The sequence below is a fragment of the Halichoerus grypus genome, chromosome 1 (assembly GCF_964656455.1).
Source record: "Halichoerus grypus chromosome 1, mHalGry1.hap1.1, whole genome shotgun sequence".
NCBI classification, from domain to species: Eukaryota; Metazoa; Chordata; class Mammalia; order Carnivora; family Phocidae; genus Halichoerus; species Halichoerus grypus.
In genome coordinates this window covers 3,652,462-3,675,126 of record NC_135712.1, presented here as the reverse complement: position 1 = coordinate 3,675,126, position 22,665 = coordinate 3,652,462, and the positions used below count along the sequence as shown (strand labels likewise).

At 54.0% G+C, this 22,665-nt stretch overlaps 1 protein-coding gene across 1 annotated transcript; it reads right to left on the bottom strand.

Annotated features, from left to right (window-relative positions):
- Positions 1-311: 311 nt before the first annotated feature.
- TMPRSS3 (transmembrane serine protease 3) lies at positions 312-22,394 on the bottom strand. Its single transcript, XM_036094357.2, has 12 exons — positions 22,268-22,394; positions 17,358-17,468; positions 16,409-16,525; positions 15,894-16,017; positions 12,101-12,226; positions 10,840-10,883; positions 9,950-10,115; positions 9,211-9,380; positions 7,383-7,478; positions 4,558-4,700; positions 3,764-3,916; positions 312-1,037 (listed from the first exon to the last, which is right to left on the bottom strand). Exons 1-12 carry the CDS (start codon positions 22,359-22,361, stop codon positions 1,020-1,022), a joined length of 1,362 nt encoding a protein of 453 aa, XP_035950250.2. The 5' UTR covers positions 22,362-22,394; the 3' UTR covers positions 312-1,019.
- Positions 22,395-22,665: the final 271 nt, after the last annotated feature.

The following is a 22,665-nucleotide window of genomic DNA, read 5'->3' as shown; positions in this document are numbered from 1 at the left end:
GTTAAGTGGTCCTGCCTTAGTCCAGTACCTTCTCATCTTACTCTGCTTCTGAGTCTTTTGGTATAACTCTGATCTGCTGAGAAACCTGTTCCAGGAAGCGCCTGGGTGGCTCACTGGGCGAAGCGGCTGCCTTCGGCTCAGGTCATGACCCCAGGGTCCTGGGATCGAGTCCCACATCGGGCTCCCTGCTCCGCGGGAAGCCTGCTTCTCCCTCTCCCTCTGCCTCTCCGCCCGTTCATGCTCTCTCTCTCTCTCCTTCTGTTAAATAAATACATAAAACCTTTAAAAAAGGAAAGAAACCTGTTCCAACAGAAAAGTGCAAAACCCACAATGTATATAGAGGAGATCAAAGTAATCAAGGCTCTCCAGTTTCGCTTAGGATTGCAATGTACACGAGCCGTCAGGATTCATTCAGACAAGCTCTGACGGAGGCCTTATGGGAGCACATGTCCCTGGGAAGCAGGAGACAAATAATGCACCAAGCACCAAATGCTACAAAGAAAGACTAGAGATAAACCTGACGACTAACCACTGTAGATCAAGCTCCCACACGCGAAAAGGGCCCTTGGAAGTAGAAAGTTTGGGTTGCTTCCAGCACCTAGGGATGAAGACGTGCAGAGAGTGACACCGGCCGCCTGTGGCTCTGGGCCTCGAGTCCTACTGAGTCCCTGTGTTGTTTGGTGGGGTTTGCCTGTGTCTGGGGGCAGAGAAAACCGAGTGGACAAGTGGGACGAGGCCGCACCACGACGGCGTTCCCACATCTGTTCCCGGCGAAGGTCCCCAAGGAGCATCAGGTCATGTGAGCCCAGCGCCCCCGCGGCTTGTCGAGGTGCTAGAGGCAGGTTGCTCCGGACGTGGAGGGACAGAAAGGTGCTCCTTCTTTTGGCTCCGTGGGTGGTGCCAGAAAGAAGAACACCGAGGCTCGCGCTCCCACTGCAAGTTTCTGCCCAGGGACCCGTGGAAGGACGGGGGGTCGCCATCACGGCAGGAAGTCAAGGTGGCCACCTGTCCCCTTCTGTTCAGGTTTTCAGGTCCCTCTAGAAATGAAAACACAGCCGTTACCCTCTTTCGCGCTTCAAGCCAGCCTCCCATGCTGAGACGGAGCGGGCACCTGCATTTTGCCACGGGTGAGCGTGGGCTGGTCCCCGCCGTGCGTGGGGACAAAGGTGGCCTCTGCTGGCGGGCCCCGGGGCGTGTGCGACAGCGCTCCTACCAGCACACGCCTCCGCATCGGCTGTCCCTGACCTGGGGTGCTTTCCCTAGCTGCCACATGGCCCTTCCAGCCCTCGTGTCATGGTCCTGAGTCCCGGCTTGAGTCAGAACAGCTCTGTTTTAAGCCCCCGTACAGAGCACAGTGGATGAAGGCAGAGATGACTCAGCAGGCAGTCCCATCAGCTGATGACCAGGCCAATTCCCCTCGATCCGTGTGGGCCCTGGGAAGGCCCGTGGGCATATTCAAAGAAACAACCGAAAATGCAGACCTCTGGAAAACCTCCCATGGGAAGGGAAGCCTCTTCTGGATCTTACCCCTCCCCAGGACATCTGAAGAGACTTGCTAAAGGGCAGCTCTCATACTGGCCCCCAGTGGACAGACCGAGGCAGCTGGTGACGAAGATGTCTCAGGCCTCCAGGGGGCCATCCAGCCGCCGTCCGTCTAGCACTCATGAATGTGCTCATCGGGGCAGGGGGAGCATGGATCCAGGTGCGGGGAGGGGGTGGAAGCTCTTTTTAAGCCCTCCCAGGGAGGCACAGGGCCCCCACCAGTGTTTCCCCGAAGTGTCTTCCCTTGAAGACCCCGTGCATCAGAATTGCCAGGGCCCTCACCCCACGTGCCCTGATCAGACCCTCTGGAGAACGGTCCTGGGAATCGTCAGGTACACAGGCCCACAGTGGGGATCGGCTGTGCGGCAGGTGCGAGGCTGGAGTCACGCTCTGCTGTCACCAGCCGCGGGGGCTTGACGAACGTCTCCTCCCCTGTAATGTGGGGACAGCCCCAGGACCTGCCAGCCAGGCCAGTGCTGAGGGAAACAGGGCAAGACATCACCCAGCACCGTTGTTGTTAGAAGGCTCCCAGGGGACGTTGGAAACTTGCCCCTACCAGGCCCCGGCCCTCCTCCACAGCTTGAAGACTCGGAGCTGGTTTCCTGGGCCCGCATCTGTTTCAAACTTGACTTTCATGACAGCTAGCTTGGTCCCACGGACCGTCTGTCCCTGAGCAGGGCTGCGTGGAGGGAGCACCTCGGTGGCTCTGTGGGTGACTCCCCCTTTCGCGGCCTCCATCCCCCACACCCCCACGATCATCTGCACCCTGGGGTCCCACTCTTGGCCATCAGGGCCACTGCAGCGGCAGGGGGCAGGGGGCGGGGGGCTGCTCTTGCAAACGTCTATTCTCTTGCTTCCAAAGAGGTGGATGGGTTTGGGCTGAATTTTGTGCTTAAGAGTGTTCCGTGTCCCTCGTGAGGCTCACTGGGCCAGTGTGCGGGCTCACAAAAGGAGTGTCAACAGGTATTTCTGGAAAAGGCGTGTCTTCTAGCATTGCTTCCCCGGGAGCGGCACTGAGGGTGGAAACTATTCGAGCCTGCAGAGGATGCACAGGATGGTGGCTCAGCAAGACTACAAGTTAAACCAGGCCTCAGCCTGGAAAAGGGCAGCCATGATGTAGCTTTTCCTTCAAAGCAAAAATCCCCGAGGAAGTGGAAAGTAACACCCAAGGCACATGAGGTGTATGATGTCTTTCTTAGCCAATTGTTTCCAGTTGAAAGGAGCATTTTAAAAGGTCTTTGATCTAGGGACAGGAGCAGATTACTGCTTGCCAGAGACCGGTGGGGGAGGGGTGGGGTGGAGGAAGGCAGTGGGGGTGGAGGTGACTGCTTAATGAGGTGGCGAAAATGGTCCTGAATATGGAACATCAGAGCATCGAGTTGCTGGCTATTCGGCACTGTGAAGGTGTTAGGCTACTGGATTGTCCACTTTAAAATGGTTAATTTTATGTTGCGTAAATTTGGCCTTAATTTTAAAAACAAAAGGCAAAACCCAAGTTCTTTGAAACTTGTCCAGGGCGTGATGGGGGCTCAGCATCGGAGATCAAGTCAGCAAATATTTGCTGGGTATCCACAAGGTAGAAGGCTGTGCTGCTGAGGCTCCTGGGGGGCCGGGCCCCGCCGCCCCTCCGGCCTGCTCCCCCAGGGGTGGCCGTCCCTCCTGGCTACCTGTGGCATTCCCTTCTCCTGCCTGCCCTGGTCCTGGAAGCCGGCCTCCGTGACCTGTCTCCCTCCTGCGGCGCCCCCCTTCAGGGAGGCTCCCCCAAAGCCCAGAGCTGGCCAGGCCCCCCGAGATCAGAGACTCTTCGGCCCATCCCTGGCTCTTAGCAAGGTCCAGATTCTTCAGTGGGCGCTGGGGGCCTGCAGGTTCACACCCTCACCCACTGTCAGCACCTTGTCCACCCTCTACTCATGCCCATTGGACCCATCCCCATCCCCAGGGCCTCCTCCCCGTCCACCCCTCTTCTTTTCCCCACTTGGTGGAGAAAGTCTGTCCCTCGCGTCCCTGTGGCCGCCCTGTGTGCACCCACCCCCCAGGACCACCCCCGCGCCCAGCCTTGCCTGTGGGACTAGCGGTGCTCACGTCCGACACCCAGAGGCCACAGGGCACCGCTTGCTGGATGGACCCCCCAGTGTCGCACCCTGACCCTGCCTAGCAGCCCTGGGGCCACAGAAAAGGACGCTGGAGGTGAATGACGGGGACCAAGGTGAGCTGCACCCACCTCCATCTGCTCGTGAATCCAGTCCAGGAAGGAGGTGATGCGCGTGTAGACCCCGGGCTTGTTCACGTCAGCACAGCCGATGCCAAAGCTCGTTGCGCCCACCAACTTCCACACTCTCCTTTCCTGGCACACCAGCGGCCCCCCGCTGTCTCCCTGGATGGCGAGGAAAGAGGCACCGTGGGGGGTGTCCCTGGTCTCAGCGCCAGGATCCGCCCCTTCTCATCACAAAACTCGGGGCAAGGCTGGCTGCACGCTCACGCGCCCAGCCTCCAAGAGCTGACGCTGGCACTCCCGACAGTGGGGTCCTCGGCCCCCCAGGGACGGTCTCCCCCAGCTGTCTCCCTGCCAGATTCTAGAGGCACTGAACCCATGAAGGCCGAGGCCACTGGACACAGCCCGGGGAGCACTCTAGAGGGAGGGTCTGCCCGGCCAGGGCTGGCCCCCCACAGTGTTGGAGTCGCACTCACTGTGGCTCTGGAGGCCAGATGCACCCGCTCCCACCCGCCTGCAGCCCCTGGTGCCCCCCCGCAAACTCTGAGAACCAGGGCTGGGGCGGGGGGCACCCTGCAGACCCCTCCCGCCGCCAGCACCCAGGCGGAATGGGAGCGCTGGGTAAACTCGGCCGGCGGCCAGGCAAGGGAGTGCTATCTTGAGCAAACGTCTTCCCCACGCCCTGTAAATTTGCTTTTCAGTCATCCCAGGGCAATGCTGGCCGTGGCCTGTCCCACAGGCTGGGTCACCGTCCAGAGACTCCCCTGCCGCGGTGGCCCCCAGAGGCCACCAAGGGCCCCTACCTGACAGCTGTCCACTCCGCCCTTCAGGTAGCCGGCGCAGAGCATGGAGGGAGAGATGATGCCGCCGTACACATCGCGGTGGTTGCAGATCTTGTTGGAGATTAAAGGCACAGCTGCGTGGCTGAGGACCGGGGAGCCATCGCCTGTGTCACAGGGAGGGCAGTACGTGCCTGAGCGGCCCTGCTGGGAATTCAGGCCATGCACCGGGGCGGGGGCGGGGGCCACGCCGCCACACTCCCGTGGCAGAGAAGGCCACTCCTGGAGGCGGCCGGCGCGTGGTCTGTGGCGAGCTCCCTGATGAGCGGGCCGGGCAGCCCATTGCTTCCCATCAGGGCCACGCACTCCCCTAAAGTGGCCAAAGCAGGAGGCGGTTGGGCAGCAGTAACCAGCATGGACCTCCCCAGGGTCCATCCTGGGCTAAGCGCTCGACCCACACCGGCCCATTCAGGCCTCAGAACAATCCAGGTTACAAAAGGGAAACTGAGGCCCGTGCCCGTGAAGTTTGCAGGCAGAACCTTCGTGTGGTCAGCAGAAAAGTGTCCTCCCAAAGCTGTCCACTTCTCAATCCCAGGAACCTGTGTCTGTGTCACTTTCCCCGGCAGAAGGGCCCCGAGATGGGGACACGGGCCTGGGCTACCTGGGTGGGCTCTAAACAGAACCGCAAGCATCAGAGGAGAAGATGTGATGGGGGAGCCGAGGTCAGGCAAGCGGGGGAGCTGGGGGGGGCCGGGGACACTGCCTGGCCCGCTGTGAGGATGGAGGCGGGGCCACGAGCCAGCAGGCAATCCCCAGAACCTAGAAAAGGCCAGGAAACAGACTCTCCTTCAGAGCCTCCAGGAGGGACCTGCCCTTCTGACACATGGATTCTAGCCCGTGGAGATGGATGAGGACTCCTGACCTCCGGAACCGAAGATAATACCTTCCTGGGGTTGAAACCAATGAGTTTGGTCTTGTTGCAAGAGCAACAGGAAATGATACATCTGCCATTGGGTCAGCCCCACCATCGACCCAAAGGGATCCACACCTCTAACTTAACCTGTTTGTAAACCGGGTATCTTTATGTTTTATAGGCTGAAAGCAGGGCACAGCCCTATTCCCATGTCTTTAGCACGTATCAGCAGGCGGGGTGCAGGTCTACACTCCTCAAGCCCACATTCTAAGAGTTCTCTGAATGTGAGCTGCATCCTGTTTTCTGCACGGGCTTCTCCAATCCACCCATACCCCACTTGCCTGGGGACCACTGGCCAGAGGTCAGCTGAGAGTGGTATCTCTCCCTACTAGTCCCACAGGATCTGGCAAGGTAATGAACTAATGTTCTGATGCCACAAGTCCTGAGAAACAACGTGACTAGGGCTGTGGGGGGAGCGTGGACGTGGAAGCCCAGACCTCCCACCACCTGGTCGTGTGACCCCAGGCCAGGCGCTCAGCTCCCCTCAGCCCTAGGCTCCTCGCCCTCAAGACAGCCATGAAGATAATTCCCCACCGAGGGGCTGCTGTGAGGAGCAGACAGCCTGGAGACTTCCGGCTCAGCACCTGGTACGTGGTAAAACGGAGCTCAACGTGTCTGTGGAGGAAGCTTCCAACATGGGCAAGAGGACGTGGCAAGCTGCAGGGATGAGACCCTGCCCTGGGAAGAGGACCGACCCTTTAGATCTGGGTAAGCCCTGTGTGCCTTGGACATTCAGGGTGCAGGGGGCAGACTCAACTAATAAGCCTCAGGAGGAATATTCTGAACCTCCTGTATTAGGGTGAATTGCACCCCCAAAAATCATGTTCACCTGCAACCTTACAATGTGCCCTTATTTGGAGTAGGGTCTTTGCAAATGTAATTAAGGTAAGAATCTCAAGATGAGATCATCCTGGATTTAGGATGGACTTTAAGTCCAAAGACTGGTGTCCTTATAAGAGAAAGGGGAGAGAGATTTGAGACTTGGTGGGGCGGGGTGCACAAGAAGATGGGGCAGAGACTGGAGTGATGGCAAACCAAGGGATGCCAAGGATGGCTGGAGCCACCAGAAGCTGGAGGAGAGGCCAAGGGTAAGTTCTTCACCCTCGGAGCCTCCAGAAGGAACCGGCCCTGTGACACTTTGATCTCAGACTTCTGGCCTCCAGAGCTGGGAGAGAATGAGTCTCTGCTGGTTAAGCCTCTCCGTTTATGGAGCTTTGTTTCAACAGCAACCCCCCTGCCCCCCGCAAGGAACTCCTACATTTTCTACCAGAAGGAAAGGAATTGGTGGAAAACCTATGAGTGATGAGCACAGGTGTGCCCCACCCCGATGGAAGGATGGGGTGGGCTCCATTGGCATGCGCTGTTCTCATTAAGATGACTACTACCATTACGATTATAGCAGTAAGTTTCCATGCATCTGCTTCCTCTAATGAAATAGCACATCTTCCAAAGTCACGCAAGATGAAAATTCGTCACCAGTTACAGATGTCTGCCTTCTGAATAAACCTTGGGAAGGGTTCTCTATGGGCTCCTTATGTACTCTGCTAGCATGGTGGGGAGGATGAGGGGAAACTGCCTGATGATTTGGTGAACATCTCCCCAACAAGGAAGGTCCCTAGTCCTTCTTTTCCATTTATTTCTCCCTGACAAAGTCTGCAATTTCCCCAAGATAAACGGAACCATGACTCTGACCCACAACCGCTCTGCTGAGAGTGTGTGCCCAGCAGCTGACCCATACCCCCTGCCTGGGACATGTGGGCCTCCCACGGGGACGCCACACTGGGACACAGGGGGCAGCATGTCATGGTGGGCGTCCACCCTGGGCCTCATGGCTCTGGGCTCCCTGGACTCAGAATCTCGATTTCAGATGACTGACCTCCATCCTCTGTGGCCCCCCATCCTGACGTCCAGCACATTTTTCCATCGGGAAAGTTTTCTTCGGAGTTGGGCAGGCAGACGGGCTGGATCATCTCTGTTGCAAGGGGAGACAGCAACCTTGAACTCAGTTGAAGCACTACTCCAAGAAAACAATGACTCTCCCCAATGTCCACTCTCAGAAGAGCTCAGACGATCTCCCAAAGAAAGGTCAAGCCCTTGGTTGGTCTAAAAGCTACCAGCTTGGCGCAGGGATCCTCCCCCTTCAGAGCCTCAGCAACGTGAGTGGGTCTGGACCAGGGGGTGGCATATTTTCTGTGAAGGGCCAAATAGTAAATACCCGAGGTTCTGTGGGCCATGTGGCCTGCCACTGTGGCCTGAAAGCAGCCAGCCACAGGCAGTGGTACACAAATGGATCTGGCTGTGTCCCACTGAAACTTTATTTACAAAAACAGGCAACAGGTCAGATTGGGTCCCGGGGCCCTAAACTGCCCACTCCTGGTCTGGACCATGGGCGCACTGCCTTATGAAACATCCCTCCATGGCTACTCTGGTCCCTCCTGGCACACCTGGAGGCAAGAAGCTTGCCTGTCCCCTCGGGCTGTGTCACATACACCCTCCAGCAGAGACAGCGTCACGGCTGCCATGAGGCTGTCTCGTGAAGACACTCTGAGATGTGCTAAGCCTTTCCGCACGGGACAGTAATGGAAAGGCAGAGAAGTAGTAAGAGCACTCGCTGATTCTTATCAAAGTGCAAATGTCAGCACCTCATTTTTTATAACCAAGTATCATTAATGATAAACGAACGCCACCATTACAATTTCTCTTTGCTTCTCCGGAAATATTAGTTTCAGAGCATTACATGTAGAACATGAGATGTGTGGTGTGATGAACACACTGATCTTGGGCCACGGTTCTGGGGCATCAGGGGCCTTGTTCAATGTCCCTCTGGGGACCCATGCGGGTATATGCTGGGGAAGGCAAAGGGGGCTTTAATTTAAGAGTAGGTTCGTAATCCTTTGTCTGCATCTGCAAAATGTTTGGAAGCTCTATCCTGTGTGTTCTGGTATTCTTGTAACTTTCAGAGGTTAGGACTAGGTATTTCCCAGGGAGACACGTGGCCTGTCGGACGCAGCAGCTAGAGGGGAGAGACTGTTTCTGAGTACTTCAGGGAGCTGAAGATGCACAGTAAAGAAGTGGCCACGGGGACGATCCCCAGCTGACTGACCTATGAAGTGCCCTCTTTGTAGGTCATGACCAAGACACCGGGCAGGGCACCTCACCTTAACAAGCTCTGGGAAGAGCTCTTTGACCCCACAGGGCCAGCAACCCCCTTCCACCACCTCGAGACACCCGTGGCCTGGCCTGGGGAAGTCCCTTTCAGCTCCAGCTGGCACCAGCAGGAAGAAAGTGGCACCCGTGGGAACCCCAGTGGCACCAGACGAACCGAGTTGACCAAAGTAGAACCACAGGGTCTCTAAAATCAAATATCATCAGAAGCACAGCCCACAAAAGTAGGCAAGCCACGCACAGCGAACCTGAACGGGGTGACCACCTGCGAAAGTTGAAGAGGTATATGGACCGGCGTCACCTAACGTGATAGCACGATGTCTAGAATGCTGTCGAAAATTACTCGTTATACCAAGAACCAGGAAAATCACAACTTTAATGAGAAAAGATAATCAACCATGGCCAGCGGGGAAATGAGTCAACTCCTGGAATTATCTAGCAAGGATTGCAAAGCAGCTTCATAAAAAGGCTTCAAGGGGTGATTACAAATTCTCTTGAAATAACTGAAAGCAACAGAGCAGCAGGAAAGCCAGACGTACCGCTGAAGGTGAGCGGCCCAGCCAGCTTCATGAGGGCGATGTCGTTGCCCAGCCTCTTGGGTTTGTACTTGCTGTGGTAGATGATTTTTTCCACCAGATGGGAAGGGGCTGGACTGTCCAACAGGGAAACCAGCCCCACCTGGATCGTCCAGGACTTGGGGAGGTACAGGCTGAAATGAGAAGGCAGAGAGGTGAAGCAGGAACACCCCGGTCATTCCCCAGGCGGGCCTCGATGACTGCGCCTCCAGACTTCTCCGCATTCTGAGGGGTCTCTCAGGGCCCGTTCCCCATCAGACAGCAGCCAAAACAAAAACAAAAACGGAGAATTGACCTCTGGGGTTTGGAAGTCTTCCTGTGGTTCTTTTTCCCCGTGCTCACTTCCCCCGAGACACTGCCTGGGAGGTCAGTGCCCATCCGGCCGGAGCCACCTCTCAGTCTCTTGGCCACAGCACGCTCCCCTGTAAGTTGCTAGAGGGAGGCTGGCCGTTTCCCTCCTGCAATGAAGCTTCCATCCAAAGCTTTCTACCTTCTCTGTAAGAGAGGCCGGTCTGAAATCCTTAGAATGAGCTCAGGGTCACCAGTCACAGCCAGCAGGGACAGTGATGGGTCCGCTCCACTGGACACTACTTTGTGACCATCCGGTCGGTTTGCCACTTTCTGGGCCTGCTGCTGACCACTGGAATCTTCCCCATCCTAACATGGCCCAGTCTAACGGGGTCTGCGGGCGACGAGCACTCACTCATAGACGCAGTGCGCGGCAGTGACAATCCACACGGGGGTAATGACGGAGCCCCCGCACAGGTGATAGCCCTGGAACTGGAGGCTGGCCTGCCATGGCCACTGCATGAGCGAGGACACGTTTCCACCCACGATGCGTGAGCTGTAGCCCGTTCTCAGACCACAGACTGCAGAGAGACAACAAGGGCTGGGGGTCGATCCCACAGACCTTTCTGGGGAACCTCCTGTCACACCCACAGACCACCCCCCTCCCCGACAGCCTGCTGTCCTTGCAGAGCTCACAGCCCAGAAAGAGAGCTGGAGGAGGCAGGGGTGGGAGCAGACGTAGGGGTGCAGTGGGAAGGTCGGGTGCTGGCAGCGCCCCTCCCCGCGACGCCCATGACCCCAGTAGGACCACAACTCACCAGGAGCACGGGAACCTTCTGCAGCCCTCTCCTCAGTAATGCAGGGCTACAGTGTACCTGCCTGACTTCTCCAGACCCCACCCCTGCAGTGTGAACCCTCCCTCTGCCAGGGGCGCCTGCCACGGGGCAGGGAGCCTGGGGCACTGACCAGCCTGGGCACACTTTTCCTTGAGGTGGGAAGGGGCAGTGGGAAGGAGAAAGTGACAGTGAGTCAGGCTGCTGGAGCCACCGCGGAGTGACAGGGCATCATAGAACATGGTCCTGTCTGCTGCAGAGAAGTTGCTCCGGGCTGCCTCCCCCCCACCCACCACCCCGCTAACAGGTGAGACAGACTGACACTGCTCTCCTTCTCCATCAGGTGGGGTCTGCAGGGTTCCCACCTGGCACCTAGGACGAGGGGACCCGAGCAGTCTGAGGAGGCAGGGGAGACCGGAGTCTGTGAGCGCGTGCGTGTTTCTATTTCTCTCTGCCGTGCGAAATCTCTTACCTGTACACTTCAAGGTAACCACACGACCCGAGGCACACCCCTCCCTAAGGAGCAAAAGAGGAGCTTTACGGTAAACGCCAGAGGTCAGGGAAATAGGCACTTTTTTTCAATTTAATCTTGGGATAAAAGAAAAATGAACTCTATTTCCCCTGCTCTTTAATACAGATTGCAATTTTTGTCCATATTAAAAAAAAACACACGCGTGTGAGGTCACTCATTCCGAAACACTCATTCCGAAACATTTGGCTACAGTGAAGTATTATGCGTGTGACAGGTGACTGAGTGTTTCTAAGCTTTGTAGAGCTAATGATGGGAGAGGCAGGAGGAGGGCTGTTTCATAAACATCACTGGTGTTGTTTGCAGGTCAGCTTTAGACCGGGCTTCTCTGCTGACCCCTGGAGGACACAGAGTGCCCTTTGGACAGCATGGCAGGTGTCCTTGCAGCCTGGATCACACTCCTCCCCAGAGCAGAGCTGTGATTGCTCCAGAAAGGACACGTGCTCGCCCTTGCACGTGGGGGGGGAGGGGCAGGGAATGTGCTGTTCTTAGAATCCACCCGTGTCCCTTTGTGACTTTCCCTGCCTTTAGAGCCCCAGGCCATTCATGCAATCATGCAAGGCAAAGGGGGTGTCACCAGACGGAGGTTTTAGGACTTAGGAGATGAGCTGTCCCCACAAAGTCCGGGGTGACTATCAATTATGTGATGGCAGGCTGACAAGCTGTTGTTTCCCAGAGCAGAGAACACGCTCCTGGGATTTGGCCCAAAGTGCCAGGAAGAGCATATGGGGATGCCCGACTGTAGAGGCGGGGACACACTGGGCTGTGGGTACCGTCATTTACGGGCACCTCATTTTACCTTTCTCACGAGTTGTCGGGGGAAACATGGAATAGGAATCATAAATGTTAAAGTACTCTGTAGACAGAGGATACGTGTCTTTCTTAATCGCGTTCTTTCTAGTTTCCTTGTCCCTCTGCCCTTTTCCTCACACACCCCTGGGGCCCACGACGAGAACAGCACGACACACGCAGCACTCCTTACCACCCTCCTCCCTCTCTCTGTTGGGCCATGTTCGCCTGCTCTGGCGTGGGTTCTTGCACCCCAGCCGGTGCTCCCTCCACCCAGTCTAACTGAGGCGGCCAAGCCCCCACCTTGCATTTGGAGACACACTCTCAAGTCGCTTGGGTCCTCGTGGGGCCGTGCACAGCTCAACAAAGCCAGCAGGTGACGCAGTGCGGACAACGGCACCGCCTGGCCGCTCACCTCACATACACGGAGTGGTGCAGAGCGCTCACTTTGTCATCGGGCAGGAGGTGATTGATGGACGCAAAGTCCTCCTGGAGCTGCTCCTCGAGCAAGTCCACCCTGAGTGTGTCTGAACTCACATAGCTGCAAGTACATTGGAAACGCAGACCCGAGGTGTGAACTCACTGTGGGCTTCAAATCAACCAGTGCTCGTGTCAGAATGCTACATGTGGCGTACCGGGGGGTGTCATTCCCACCCCTCCAACCATCAACAGCTTCCTTTGCTGGCTTAGGAAGGCATTCCAGATCTTGCATTGTCTGGGACCACGGACCCATCTGGCCCCCACCCCACGGCCCCTCCACCCCCGGCAGGCTTTGGGCATGCACCAGGGAGCCCACTTCCTGATGTAGCTAAGTAGGTCCCCTTGATGCATCCAGCTGAACTGACCTTTGCTTGGCCTGAAGCAAGCCCCAGAGAGAGCAGAACACAGAACTAGGCAGAGTGTTTTCAGGTGGGACCAGAGTGGGGATGCTGAGAATCCAAGAGGAATAGGTCAGGGAGAATGAGAGCCAGACTGGGGTGCGTTCCCATTGGAGAGAGATGAACACAGAAAGAAAAGGCTCAGGGCGCCCCCAGCAAATGTTTAAAGTGTCAGGAAACGGGTCTTCTGGAGAACAATGGTAAAGAAGGCATGATCTTTAAAAAAAAAAAAATCAAGTGTTTGAAGAGTTATGAGATAAGGGGTAGTAAATGAAAGGGCATCCTCCCCTTTTCTCATGGAATGAACAAAACACGAGGCAGCTGGCTTGCTTCACTCACTAACACACCAGTTTATCACACAGGATTGCATCCGGTTACGGAAATGCCATGGTGGGGGGGGCCGGGAGTAGATGTAGAATACAAAGTGCAGTCAAGTTTGAGTTTGGAGGGCAGTGACCCTCCCAGCCCTCCCAGGGATGGCTCAACCGCCAATAGGGCAGGCGCCAGGTGATGAGCTGATGAGCCGGAGAGCTGTGAGATGCATGGGGGCCCCGAGGGCCACCCCGGGATCGCCATAAACGGCCCTGCCTCCAGGTGGTCATAACCACCCCAGCCCCCAGCTCTCCCAGGGCGTTCCTGTGTGCAGGCTCACTCCGACGCGAACCTCACACCGCCCTTCACAGCAGATGCTACTGTTGTCCCTGTTTTGGAGGCTGAGTCAGGGAACTGGGCTGAGGACACAGGGATTCGAACCCAGGCGATCCGGCTTGATAGTCTCCCCTTTTGCTGTCATCCAGATAGCTGACATGGGATACAGCCGAGCAGAGAAGATCAAAGAAGGGCTTTAAGGGGAGAAGTAGGAGGAAAAAGCAAAAAGGCTACAGAAGTAAATCTTGGAAATGAAGCATTGATACGGAAGGGAAGAACGGGTTCCTAGGGAAGGAAAGCAGCCGTGCCAAGGGGCGGTCTGGGAAAACCACGTCGGCTGGACTCCCCCTGAGGGCGCACGCCAAGCGTAAGGGGCCCATCTCACCGCGGCTGGGCGCCCGGGGATCTGAGGGAAAGGGGTCTCTGGGCCCTTCTGCATAGTAGAGGGGGGCCTGGGGATCCAGGGGAAGGGAAGGCACTCCCGGAGGGAGAGGGAGGGGAGCCGGGAAGGGTAGGGGCGCCCCCCGTGAGTCCAAGAAAGGGCCTCCATAGGGAACAGAAGTGCCCGGGGAAGCTTTCAGCTGTTTGCAGTGGTGGTGGGGTGTGTGTGTGTATGTGTGTGCACGTGTGTGTGCGTGAGGCATGTGAGTGTGCATGTGTGCGACTTTGTGTTTGTGTGATGTGGTGCTGTGTTTGTGTACATATGAGTAATGTAGTGTGTGATGTGTGTGCGGTGTGGTATGTAATATGTGTATGACGTGGTGTGTTGTGTGTATACGTGTGTCTGTGTGTGATGCATGTGCACGATGTGGTGTGTGATGTAACGTATGTGGTACTTGTGTGTGTTTATGTGGTGGGTGGCATGCACGGTGTATGTTTTTGTGTGTGTGCATGTACGTGTGGTGTGTGTGTGTGCACGTGGTGTGTGTGTGCACGTGGTGTGTGTGCACGTGGTGCATGTGCATGTGTGGTGTGTGTGCGTGTGTGGTGCGTCTGTGTTGTGTGCATGTGGTGTGTGTGTGCATGTTTTCTGTGTGTGCATGTGTGGTGTGTGTGTGCATGTCATGTATGCGTGTGTGGTGTGTGTGCGTGTGGTGTGTGTACATGTGGTGTGTGTGGTATGTGTGTGTATGGTCTATGTGCATATGGTGTGCAGTGTGCATGTGTGGTGTGTGTGCACGTGTGTGTGCATGTGGTGTGTGTGCATGTGTGGTGCGTCTGTGTTGTGTGCATGTGGTGTGTGTGTGCATGTTTTCTGGGTGTGCATGTGTGGTTGTGTGTGCATGTCATGTATGCGTGTGTGGTGTGTGTGCGTGTGGTGTGTGTACATGTGGTGTGTGTGGTATGTGTGTGTATGGTCTATGTGCATGTGTGGTGTGTGTGCACGTGTGTGTGTGCATGTGGTGTGTGTGCATGTGTGTGGTGTGTGCATGTTGTTTGTGCATGTGCATGCGGTGCGTGCACGTGTGGTGTGTGTGCGGGTGGTATGTGTGTGCGTGTGGTGTGTGTGCATGTGTGGCGTGTGCATGTGGTGTGTGTGTGTGGCGTGTGCATGTTGTCTGTGCATGCATGCGGTGCATGTACGTGTGGTATGTGTGCGTATGGTATGTGTGTGTGCATGTGGTGTGTGTGCATGTGTGGCATGTGCATGCGGTGCGTGTATGTGTGGTGTGTGTGTGCACGTGGGGCGTGAGCCCCTCGTCCCCGTCTGCGAGGGGTGAAGTCTACATAATCCTGGGAGGCATCTGTGTGGGTGGTTTGGCTGTTGTCACAGGGCTGAACTGCTGCTGATTCCTGAATCCAGGTTGTCACAGGTGAGAAGGATGCGGTCTCAGGGACACAGGTTGGGGGACATTGGGGTGTCACAGGCACTGGAGAAAGGAGCTGAGAGGATGATGCGCCAGATCTGAAAATTGAGGCTCCCTGGATTCCAAGCAGTTTCCGGCTTTAATGTCCAAGTCGGGGAGCTGGGCCGAGGACACGGGGATTCGGGTGCAAACACCCAGGAGCCTGGGAACTCAGAGAGTCTACCCGCTTTGAACCCCGGGGGCGAGGAGCAAAGGGGGTTGGGGTGCCGTGGTGGGAGGCCACAGAGGACAGCAGGGCCGGGGGTCAGAGGAGGCGCCAGGAGAGAGGAGGAGAGAAATGTGTCCCCTCGGCACAAAACGTCACGTAGACAAAACCAAACGCTGAAAAGTGAAGACCCCACTCCCAGCGCTGTCCCTCCTACATGTTGCCAAACAACTGTTCGAAGTGATTGTGTTTTCCCTAAATGGCTGGCTTTTCAAACTTGGGTCTTTGGGACTCCTGGGAAGTGTGCGCACACGTCTGTGGGGCCACCAGCACCCGGCGCGTGGAGGTCACGTAGCCACCCTCTGGCTGTAGCCTGAGCAGCTGGGGGCTCGGAAGTTCTCTATTTCCTGTGTGCATCTGGGGTCCTGTCCTGACCATGAGACACCCCCAAACGTGCCCCTTCCCGTGTGACCTTGATCAAGCCACTTAGCAGGCGGGGGCTTGGTGTGCCCACCTGGGGCGTGAGGATGACATCAAGGTTGCCGCGGGGATGCGGCGTGACGGTGAGCAGCCGCACCCCGTAAATGCCCCACTAAGAGGTGGCTCTCTCTCCCCATTGTCACCACGATCAAGTGCTTTACCATCAGCAGGAAATGTTCTTTAAATTACCTTGGAAACCCCAGCTGGGCACAGGCGACGTTAGCGTGGAGGCCTCTCCAATCGTCAGAGCACACGGTTCTCCACGCCGCGGCTGTGAACACCTGGAGCACCGCGTTCTGGCCGCTCACGCGGACTGCCCGGCGCACAGGACGAACCGGGTGTGAGCGGCCCGTGGAGCCTGAGCCCGTGGGCAGAGTTCGCTCTGCAGCCGACTCAGCTCCCTGCTCTGCTGAATCTGCCCTGCCCCTTGCCCGCATCACCCCCACCCTGCAGGGCAGGGGCAGTTCTTACTGACTGGACCCCCTGAGCTCTCTTCTTTCTGCTCTTGTGTTCTCCCCAACCGAAATTTGACCCCAAGTAACAGTCCTCCTCCCTTTGCTCCCAGCTCAGTCACCCCTGGGGATGAATGCCAGGTGGATCCCAGTTAAGGACGTGACTTGACAGCAGCATGGATCTGGACCCACTGCACGGATGGGTAAGGTCAGGGTTGGGTGGTCCTTCTACCGTGAGGTGCATGGCCTTACCACACCGGTACTCATCCTCCCCGTCTCTGCAGTCTGAGACCCCGTCACATCGAGCCGTCAGGTCAATACACTTAAAAGATGAGCGACACCTGTACTTTCCAGAACAATCGAAGTGGACTGAGGAAAAGAGAGGACAAGGGTGTCAAGGAAGGGCTGGCTTCTTCAGTGGACAACACTAACAACCATCCACTGGCCACGTGGCCTTGAGCTTGGCCATCAATAATGAAACCTGCATTGAAATTGCAGCCTGTTTCCCTCAGCCCAGTTTCTGTTCCAAATTCCAGAGGGTGGGGCTGCTGCACTTCACTTTGTCTCACTATGTGGCCTTGAGCCACAGGTCTGGGGCTCAAGGTCAAGAGAGAAAATGCATGGCTGCGGGCCGACTGGCTGAGCCAGCTGAGCAAGGAGTTCCGAGTGAGGACGACTCGGCCCCCAATCTACCTCCTATTGTCTCTGACCCTGGGCAAGAAGAGAAGGGACCAGGGACCACACAGCTGAGCAGGTGGGCCAGTTATTTGAAAGAGAAGAAGAGATATTGTTCCCTATTAGAGCCCATCCAAATGACTCACTTTCTCAAAAGCCACATGAACCTTCTTTTAAAAATAGCAGGTATGCTTGGCCTTGCATCAATGGCCTCCTTGTCTTCTCCCGGCCCCTCACCCCTTCCCGCCCACAGAATCCTATTTCATCAGCTGCCTTTCGATACTTCTAACTGGGCAGGTTCCTTGGTGACAAAGCCCCGAGCATGGCCAGCAGCCCCTCCTGGGCCCCAGGCTGGCCCTACATTCATGCAGGCAAAGAAAACTCAAAGTCAGCAAGCCCCAAAGACGTTTGCCTCCAGTAATTAAGGCTGGGTGGCAGCACCCCGCCGGTGTGAGCGGGGGGCTCATCAAAGTTTAAACGGCTGGACAGGCATTCGAGAGCCCACTAAATAATGAATCGTACTCACTGCCCAGCCCGATGGCCAGTGCTAATATCAAGGCAATGATCCCAATGACAATGATGGGAAAGAACTTCAGTGGGAGCAGGGAGAGTATCTGTGCCGCAACCGCATCCGCGTCTGAAAACCGAAAAGGTGGGGGAAGAGCAAAAAGCCACAGAGCAGCGGATTTGAATAAAATAAAAGTTAAAATTGAGCTACCCATCCCCTCTCCCCTCAAAGCAGAGAATGTTCTGGCCCAAAGAAAGTCGCCGTAGTTAGACCAAAGGCCACCTATCCGGGGACATGCTCCAGAGGCTCAGCCCCATGCTCTCCACCCCCAACCCACTTGTGTCCATCCCCGGTTAGGGGATGGTGTTACCGACCGAATTGTGTCCCGCCCCGCCCCTCAGTATGTTGAAGTTTGGACCCCAGAATATCATCTTATTTGGAAATGGAGTTTTTACAGAGGCCATCAAGTTAAAACAAAGCCACCGTGTGGGTCTAATCTCATCTGACTGGTGTCTTTTAAAAAGGGGACATTTGAAGCCAGAAACAGACATGCACAGAAGGGAATGGTGTGAAGAGACACAGGACACCATGTGAAGATGCAGGCAGAGATGGGAGTGATGAACCTACAAGCCAAGGAACCCCAAAGATTATCAGCAAACACCAGAAGCTGGGGAGAGGTGAGGAAGTGTTCCCCGCAGGTTTTAGCGAGAACACAGCCCTGCCGGCACCTGGGCTTCAGCCTTCTGGTCTCCAGAACCATGAGACAATAGACCTGTGTTGTTCTAAGCCACTTAGTTTGTCGTCCTCTGTCTCCGCCGCCCCAGGAAACTGGTAGAGGAGGGAAGCGGAGCCCAGGTCCCCAGAAATGCTTCCCCCGAGAGGGCGGTGACACGTAAAACCCAAACAGGGTACTCTGAGGAGAGGGAGGGCTGGGGCCTCTGAGGGGGTCACCGGATGATGTAGCAGCCCGTTCTCCACGAGCCTGGTGCATGGTGACACCAACAGCCTTGTCCCAGGCCGTCTCCCTGAGGATGCTGGCAGAGCAAGCAGCCCGAGAAGATAGAGATGATGTCTCTCTCCAGAGCAAAGGAGCAGGTTTACCTAGTGTCTGGCTTAACAAATACAATGTTTTCCTTTGGGACAAAGTGTGTGCAGGTCTGCTTGCACTCCATTATAAAAGATTTGAGTTGCCTTGGTTCTGGGTTCCTTCGTGGGATGCAGACCCCCTGGGCATGCAGTGTATCCCTGGGCTGTTCCATATCACCTCCATGGGGCTTGGCGGGCATGGGTAACTGACTCGAACAGGACGCATGTGCTGCTCGTTGCATGAGTAACAACGTCCTCCGTGTCTGACCCGGGAGTCTCTGTCTTCTGCCAGCATCCAGCAAACTGGGCAGGCTGATTTGTTAGGTTGCAAGTAGGGTAAACCCCAGACCTGTCCCAGTTCTTGCCGAAAGAACCAGGCAGATTGGATGAAAAAGAGGATGCGCTGTATAAACGTTATGATGCCCCAAAGTACAAGCGTCTCTGGGCAACCAGGAGAATTTCCACCAGCACCCTTTACTCCAAGGAGAACAGGCCCCTTCATGCAAATTATCTCATCAATCCTGAAAACACACCTATGCCAGAGTTGTCCCCACTTACACTGGGGAAGGTGGGAGTGTAGGAAGGGGAGACAGCCTTCTTCACAGCACACGGTTACTCAGGACACAACGTCCCTTCCTCTCGCACCCTAGGCTTAGAGATGTTGAGCTGAGAGGGCTCCCACGGAAAGCATTCCGAGATCTCCCCCTGCCTGTCCTTGGAAACCCACAGCTTCACCCTCTGGCAATAAAGGGTGTGCTTATAAAATGGCCAATATCATTCAGGGCTCCTTAAAAAAGAAAGAATTTGAAGACAAAAATGGGGTGGGGGGAAGGTGGGAGAGGAGGAGAAGAAGAGAAGAGTAAGAGAAGGAACAAGGAAGAGGGAAGAAGGAAGAAGTTAAGGAGAATAAAGAAAGGCACACAGTCCGTGGCCTGAAGGATGTAGAATGAGGAGGGGGAGGCAGAGGACAAGGTCTTTGTCTTGGCCACATTGAGCAGGCAATTTGCTCTGCAGCCTTGTTCTCAGAGCCTAGACCAACACCTGATGTGCAGCAGTCCTTGACAAATACAGCTGACCCTTGAACAACGCAGGTTTGAACCGTGCGGGTCCACTTACATGTGGATCTTTTATGGTACCGTACCTCAAATGTATTTTCTCTTCCTTAAGATTTTCCTGATAACACATTCTTTTCTCTAGCTGACTTTATTGTAAGAACACGGTGTATAATACATGTAACACACAAGATACTTGTTAAGTGAGTGTTTACGTGATCAGGAAGGCTTCTGGTCAATAGTAGGCTATTAGTAGTTAAGTTCTGGGGGAGCCAAAAGTTATAAGTAGATTTTTGACTAGGTGGGGAGTCAGCAACCTACTCCCACCCCTGTGTTGTTCAAGGGTCAACTGTATCAGTCAATTGAATGGATGAATGACATCATGATAATGGAGGTTGTTTTATCTCAGCATGGAAGACCAATTCCTTCCAGGGCAACCAATTCGTGGCCTTGAGTTTACAGAGCAGACTCTTCTTTCCAGCCTTCCCCACCCCCAGAAGCCTGCACCAAATTAATAACTCCCCCTTACTGAGAGCCCACACTCCACTTACACTTTAAAAATCAGCAGGAACCCCAAGAATGACCTCTTATCATTCCAGTTGCTTTGTGTCTAAGAGTTAGATTTAGGAAATTCATCCTAATTATAGATTCCAAGATTGCTGCTCAGTTAGAACCTTTGTATCGTTCACATTTGCCTCTTTACAGCTCATCTGCCATGGTGCCCTGTGGGCGCTACCATGGCCCCGCTCCCCCTCCTTGTTCTGTCTTTGAGAGCATGCCTGGAATAAAAAGCAAAATGCATAGCAGCTTCCCAAAAAAGAAATGCAAATGATTAACCAGCACGAAAAAACCTTCAACCTCTCTGGAAATTTGAAAAACTGCAAATCAAATGTAACTACATATCAACCTCACAATATTTATTATGATTGCTGTGGTAGCATCCCCACTGCAGTCCAAAGTGAAAGGAAATGGACCTCCGCTTATAGTCAAGAGGAGTATACGTTGTATAAACTTTTTGAGAGTCAAATTGGAAATACGAACCAGAAGGCTTAAAAATGGATGGAATTTTTGACCTAGTAAAACCACTTTCAGGAATTTATCTTAAGATGTCATCATTGATGTACATAAATTTCTACCTATATGGACACTTAGAGAGGTGGCAAATGTAATACTGATGCATGGGAAACAGCCTGAACGCCCATCAGAAGAAACTCATGATAGAACACATGTATAGAGTTAGTTCCATGATACGGAAAGGGAGTTGGCAAACCTCCTCTATAAAGGACCAGTTAGTAAATATTTTAAACTTTATGAGCCATATAGTCTCTGTTGCAACTGCTCAACTCTACTATGGCATGAAGGCAGCCATAGACAATAGGTGAATAAATGGATATGTCTGTGTTCCAATAAAACTTTATTTATAAAACCAAGTAGTGGGCCACATTTGGTCCATGAGCCATAGTTTTCCAACCCCTAAAGAATAGTTAATTATTTAATGCCATGGAAAGAAGAACATGATATTGTTTCATTTGGGGGGAAAAAAAAAAAAGCTTCAAAATAGAATATGCCACTTCCAAAGGAAAATACAGGTATGTAGATCAGAAAAAGGCAAGAAATCCAATACTAAAGCACAAATAGAGTTATCTCTTGAGTAATGGTAAAATTGTGGGTAATTTTTAAAAATCTTTTTGATTAACTGTGTTTTCTAAATTGTTATAATGAACAATACATTGCTTATTTATTTAAAGCACTACTAAATTCCCACTGCTAGGAATTAATCATGAAGAAATAAGCAAAATTAGCAGAGGTGAATATGTATAGTGTTATTCATGCTCATATTATTTGTACTATAAAAATATTAGAAACAATTCTATGTCAAATGAGGATTTAAAAAACTATGTAAATTACACATCTACTTGATGGAATGTTGTGATGTTATAAACAAAAGCATGTATAAAAACCAAGTATCACATGGGGAAACACCTGTCTATACCTACACTGCGCTTGAATGCGTACTTATGGGCAAGGACAGGAAGAGAATGAAGGCAAACATAAAAACCAGGTAAATCTTGGGGGTCAGGTGATAGCAGGGTATTTTTTAAATGTATATTTATGTTCCTTTTTTGAGTTGTATTTTTAAATTGTGTATCCTTGCCTTTACTTGAAACCTGTCCTCCCACCTCCCATATTCTCCACCCCCCCCCAATCTCAATTGTCCAGAGGGTTTAAAAGGAATCATTAGGGCAGCCCCCACTCCATGCTTTCTGGAACCTCAGCCAGAGCCCCCATGCGTCCCCTGTGCTGGCCCCAGAGGTCAGCATTCTGGCTCACTGTTCCAAGTCCTGCATTTGAGACCTATTTACAAAACCAACTCTCCTTGTTGCTCAGAGCAGCTCTTGTCTCCTGCTGTTGGATTTTATTCTAGGCATCAAATACCTTCAGCAATGCCCAGCTTACTCTAAGTTTCCCGGAAGAGCTGATGAGCATTGGTTCTCAGGACTTTCTGGGGGGCTCGGAGATCTTCTGGCAGGACGTGACCCCTCACTCCCAGGGGCAATGGGAGCCTCAATTTCTGAAAACCTCCATTCAGAGAATGCAAACTTCTGTCTCTGGGATTTGGCAAGGGGCTGAACAAGGTGATGGCCCTCTCTAATGCCCCCCTCTCCAGGGTTCTATAAACCCAAGGAAGCGCAAGCATCCAGCTTGTGGGTGTGAGAAATCCTGGTGAGTATGTCCCTAGAGGGACACTCTGGGGACACTTCCCCAGAAATCACACCTGGTTCCACCTACCTGGTGCAACAGGACTTATTTTCAAATCGTCAAGTCCAAAAAGTGATCTGAAGGAGACGGGGGCCTCCGCGGGGGGTGGGTCATTCTCCCCCATGGTGACTATTTCAGGACCTCCGAGGCTTGGCTCCACCTCCTTCACCAGGAAGAACAGAAAGCGTTTGCTCCCTTATTTACAGTTTTAGTGTCAAACACATCTTTGTCATGTTAAATCTTTGAAATCCAACAATCCACATAAAGCACATTCAGTACCCATTAATCAAAACTATGTGTCCAGCGAGAACGCATTTTTTTTTCTGAGCCACAGCAGGTAACAGAGAAACTTCCAGAGTTAACGAAAAACTATGAACTGAATTCTGCTAAAATAACGACTTTCTCACTGTGTATTCCTACCAATCTTA

Coding starts and splice junctions, on each gene's coding strand:
- TMPRSS3 (XM_036094357.2), bottom strand. CDS start 22,361: ATGGGGGAGAATGACCCACCCCCCGCGGAGGCCCCCGTCTCCTTCAGA. Junction 16,526..17,357: donor ACTGGCCATCGGGCTGGGCA/GTGAGTACGATT, acceptor TCTTTTCCTCAG/TCCACTTCGATTGTTCTGGA. Junction 7,479..9,210: donor TGGGCCGCTCACCTTCAGCG/GTACGTCTGGCT, acceptor CCCTTGCAACAG/AGATGATCCAGCCCGTCTGC.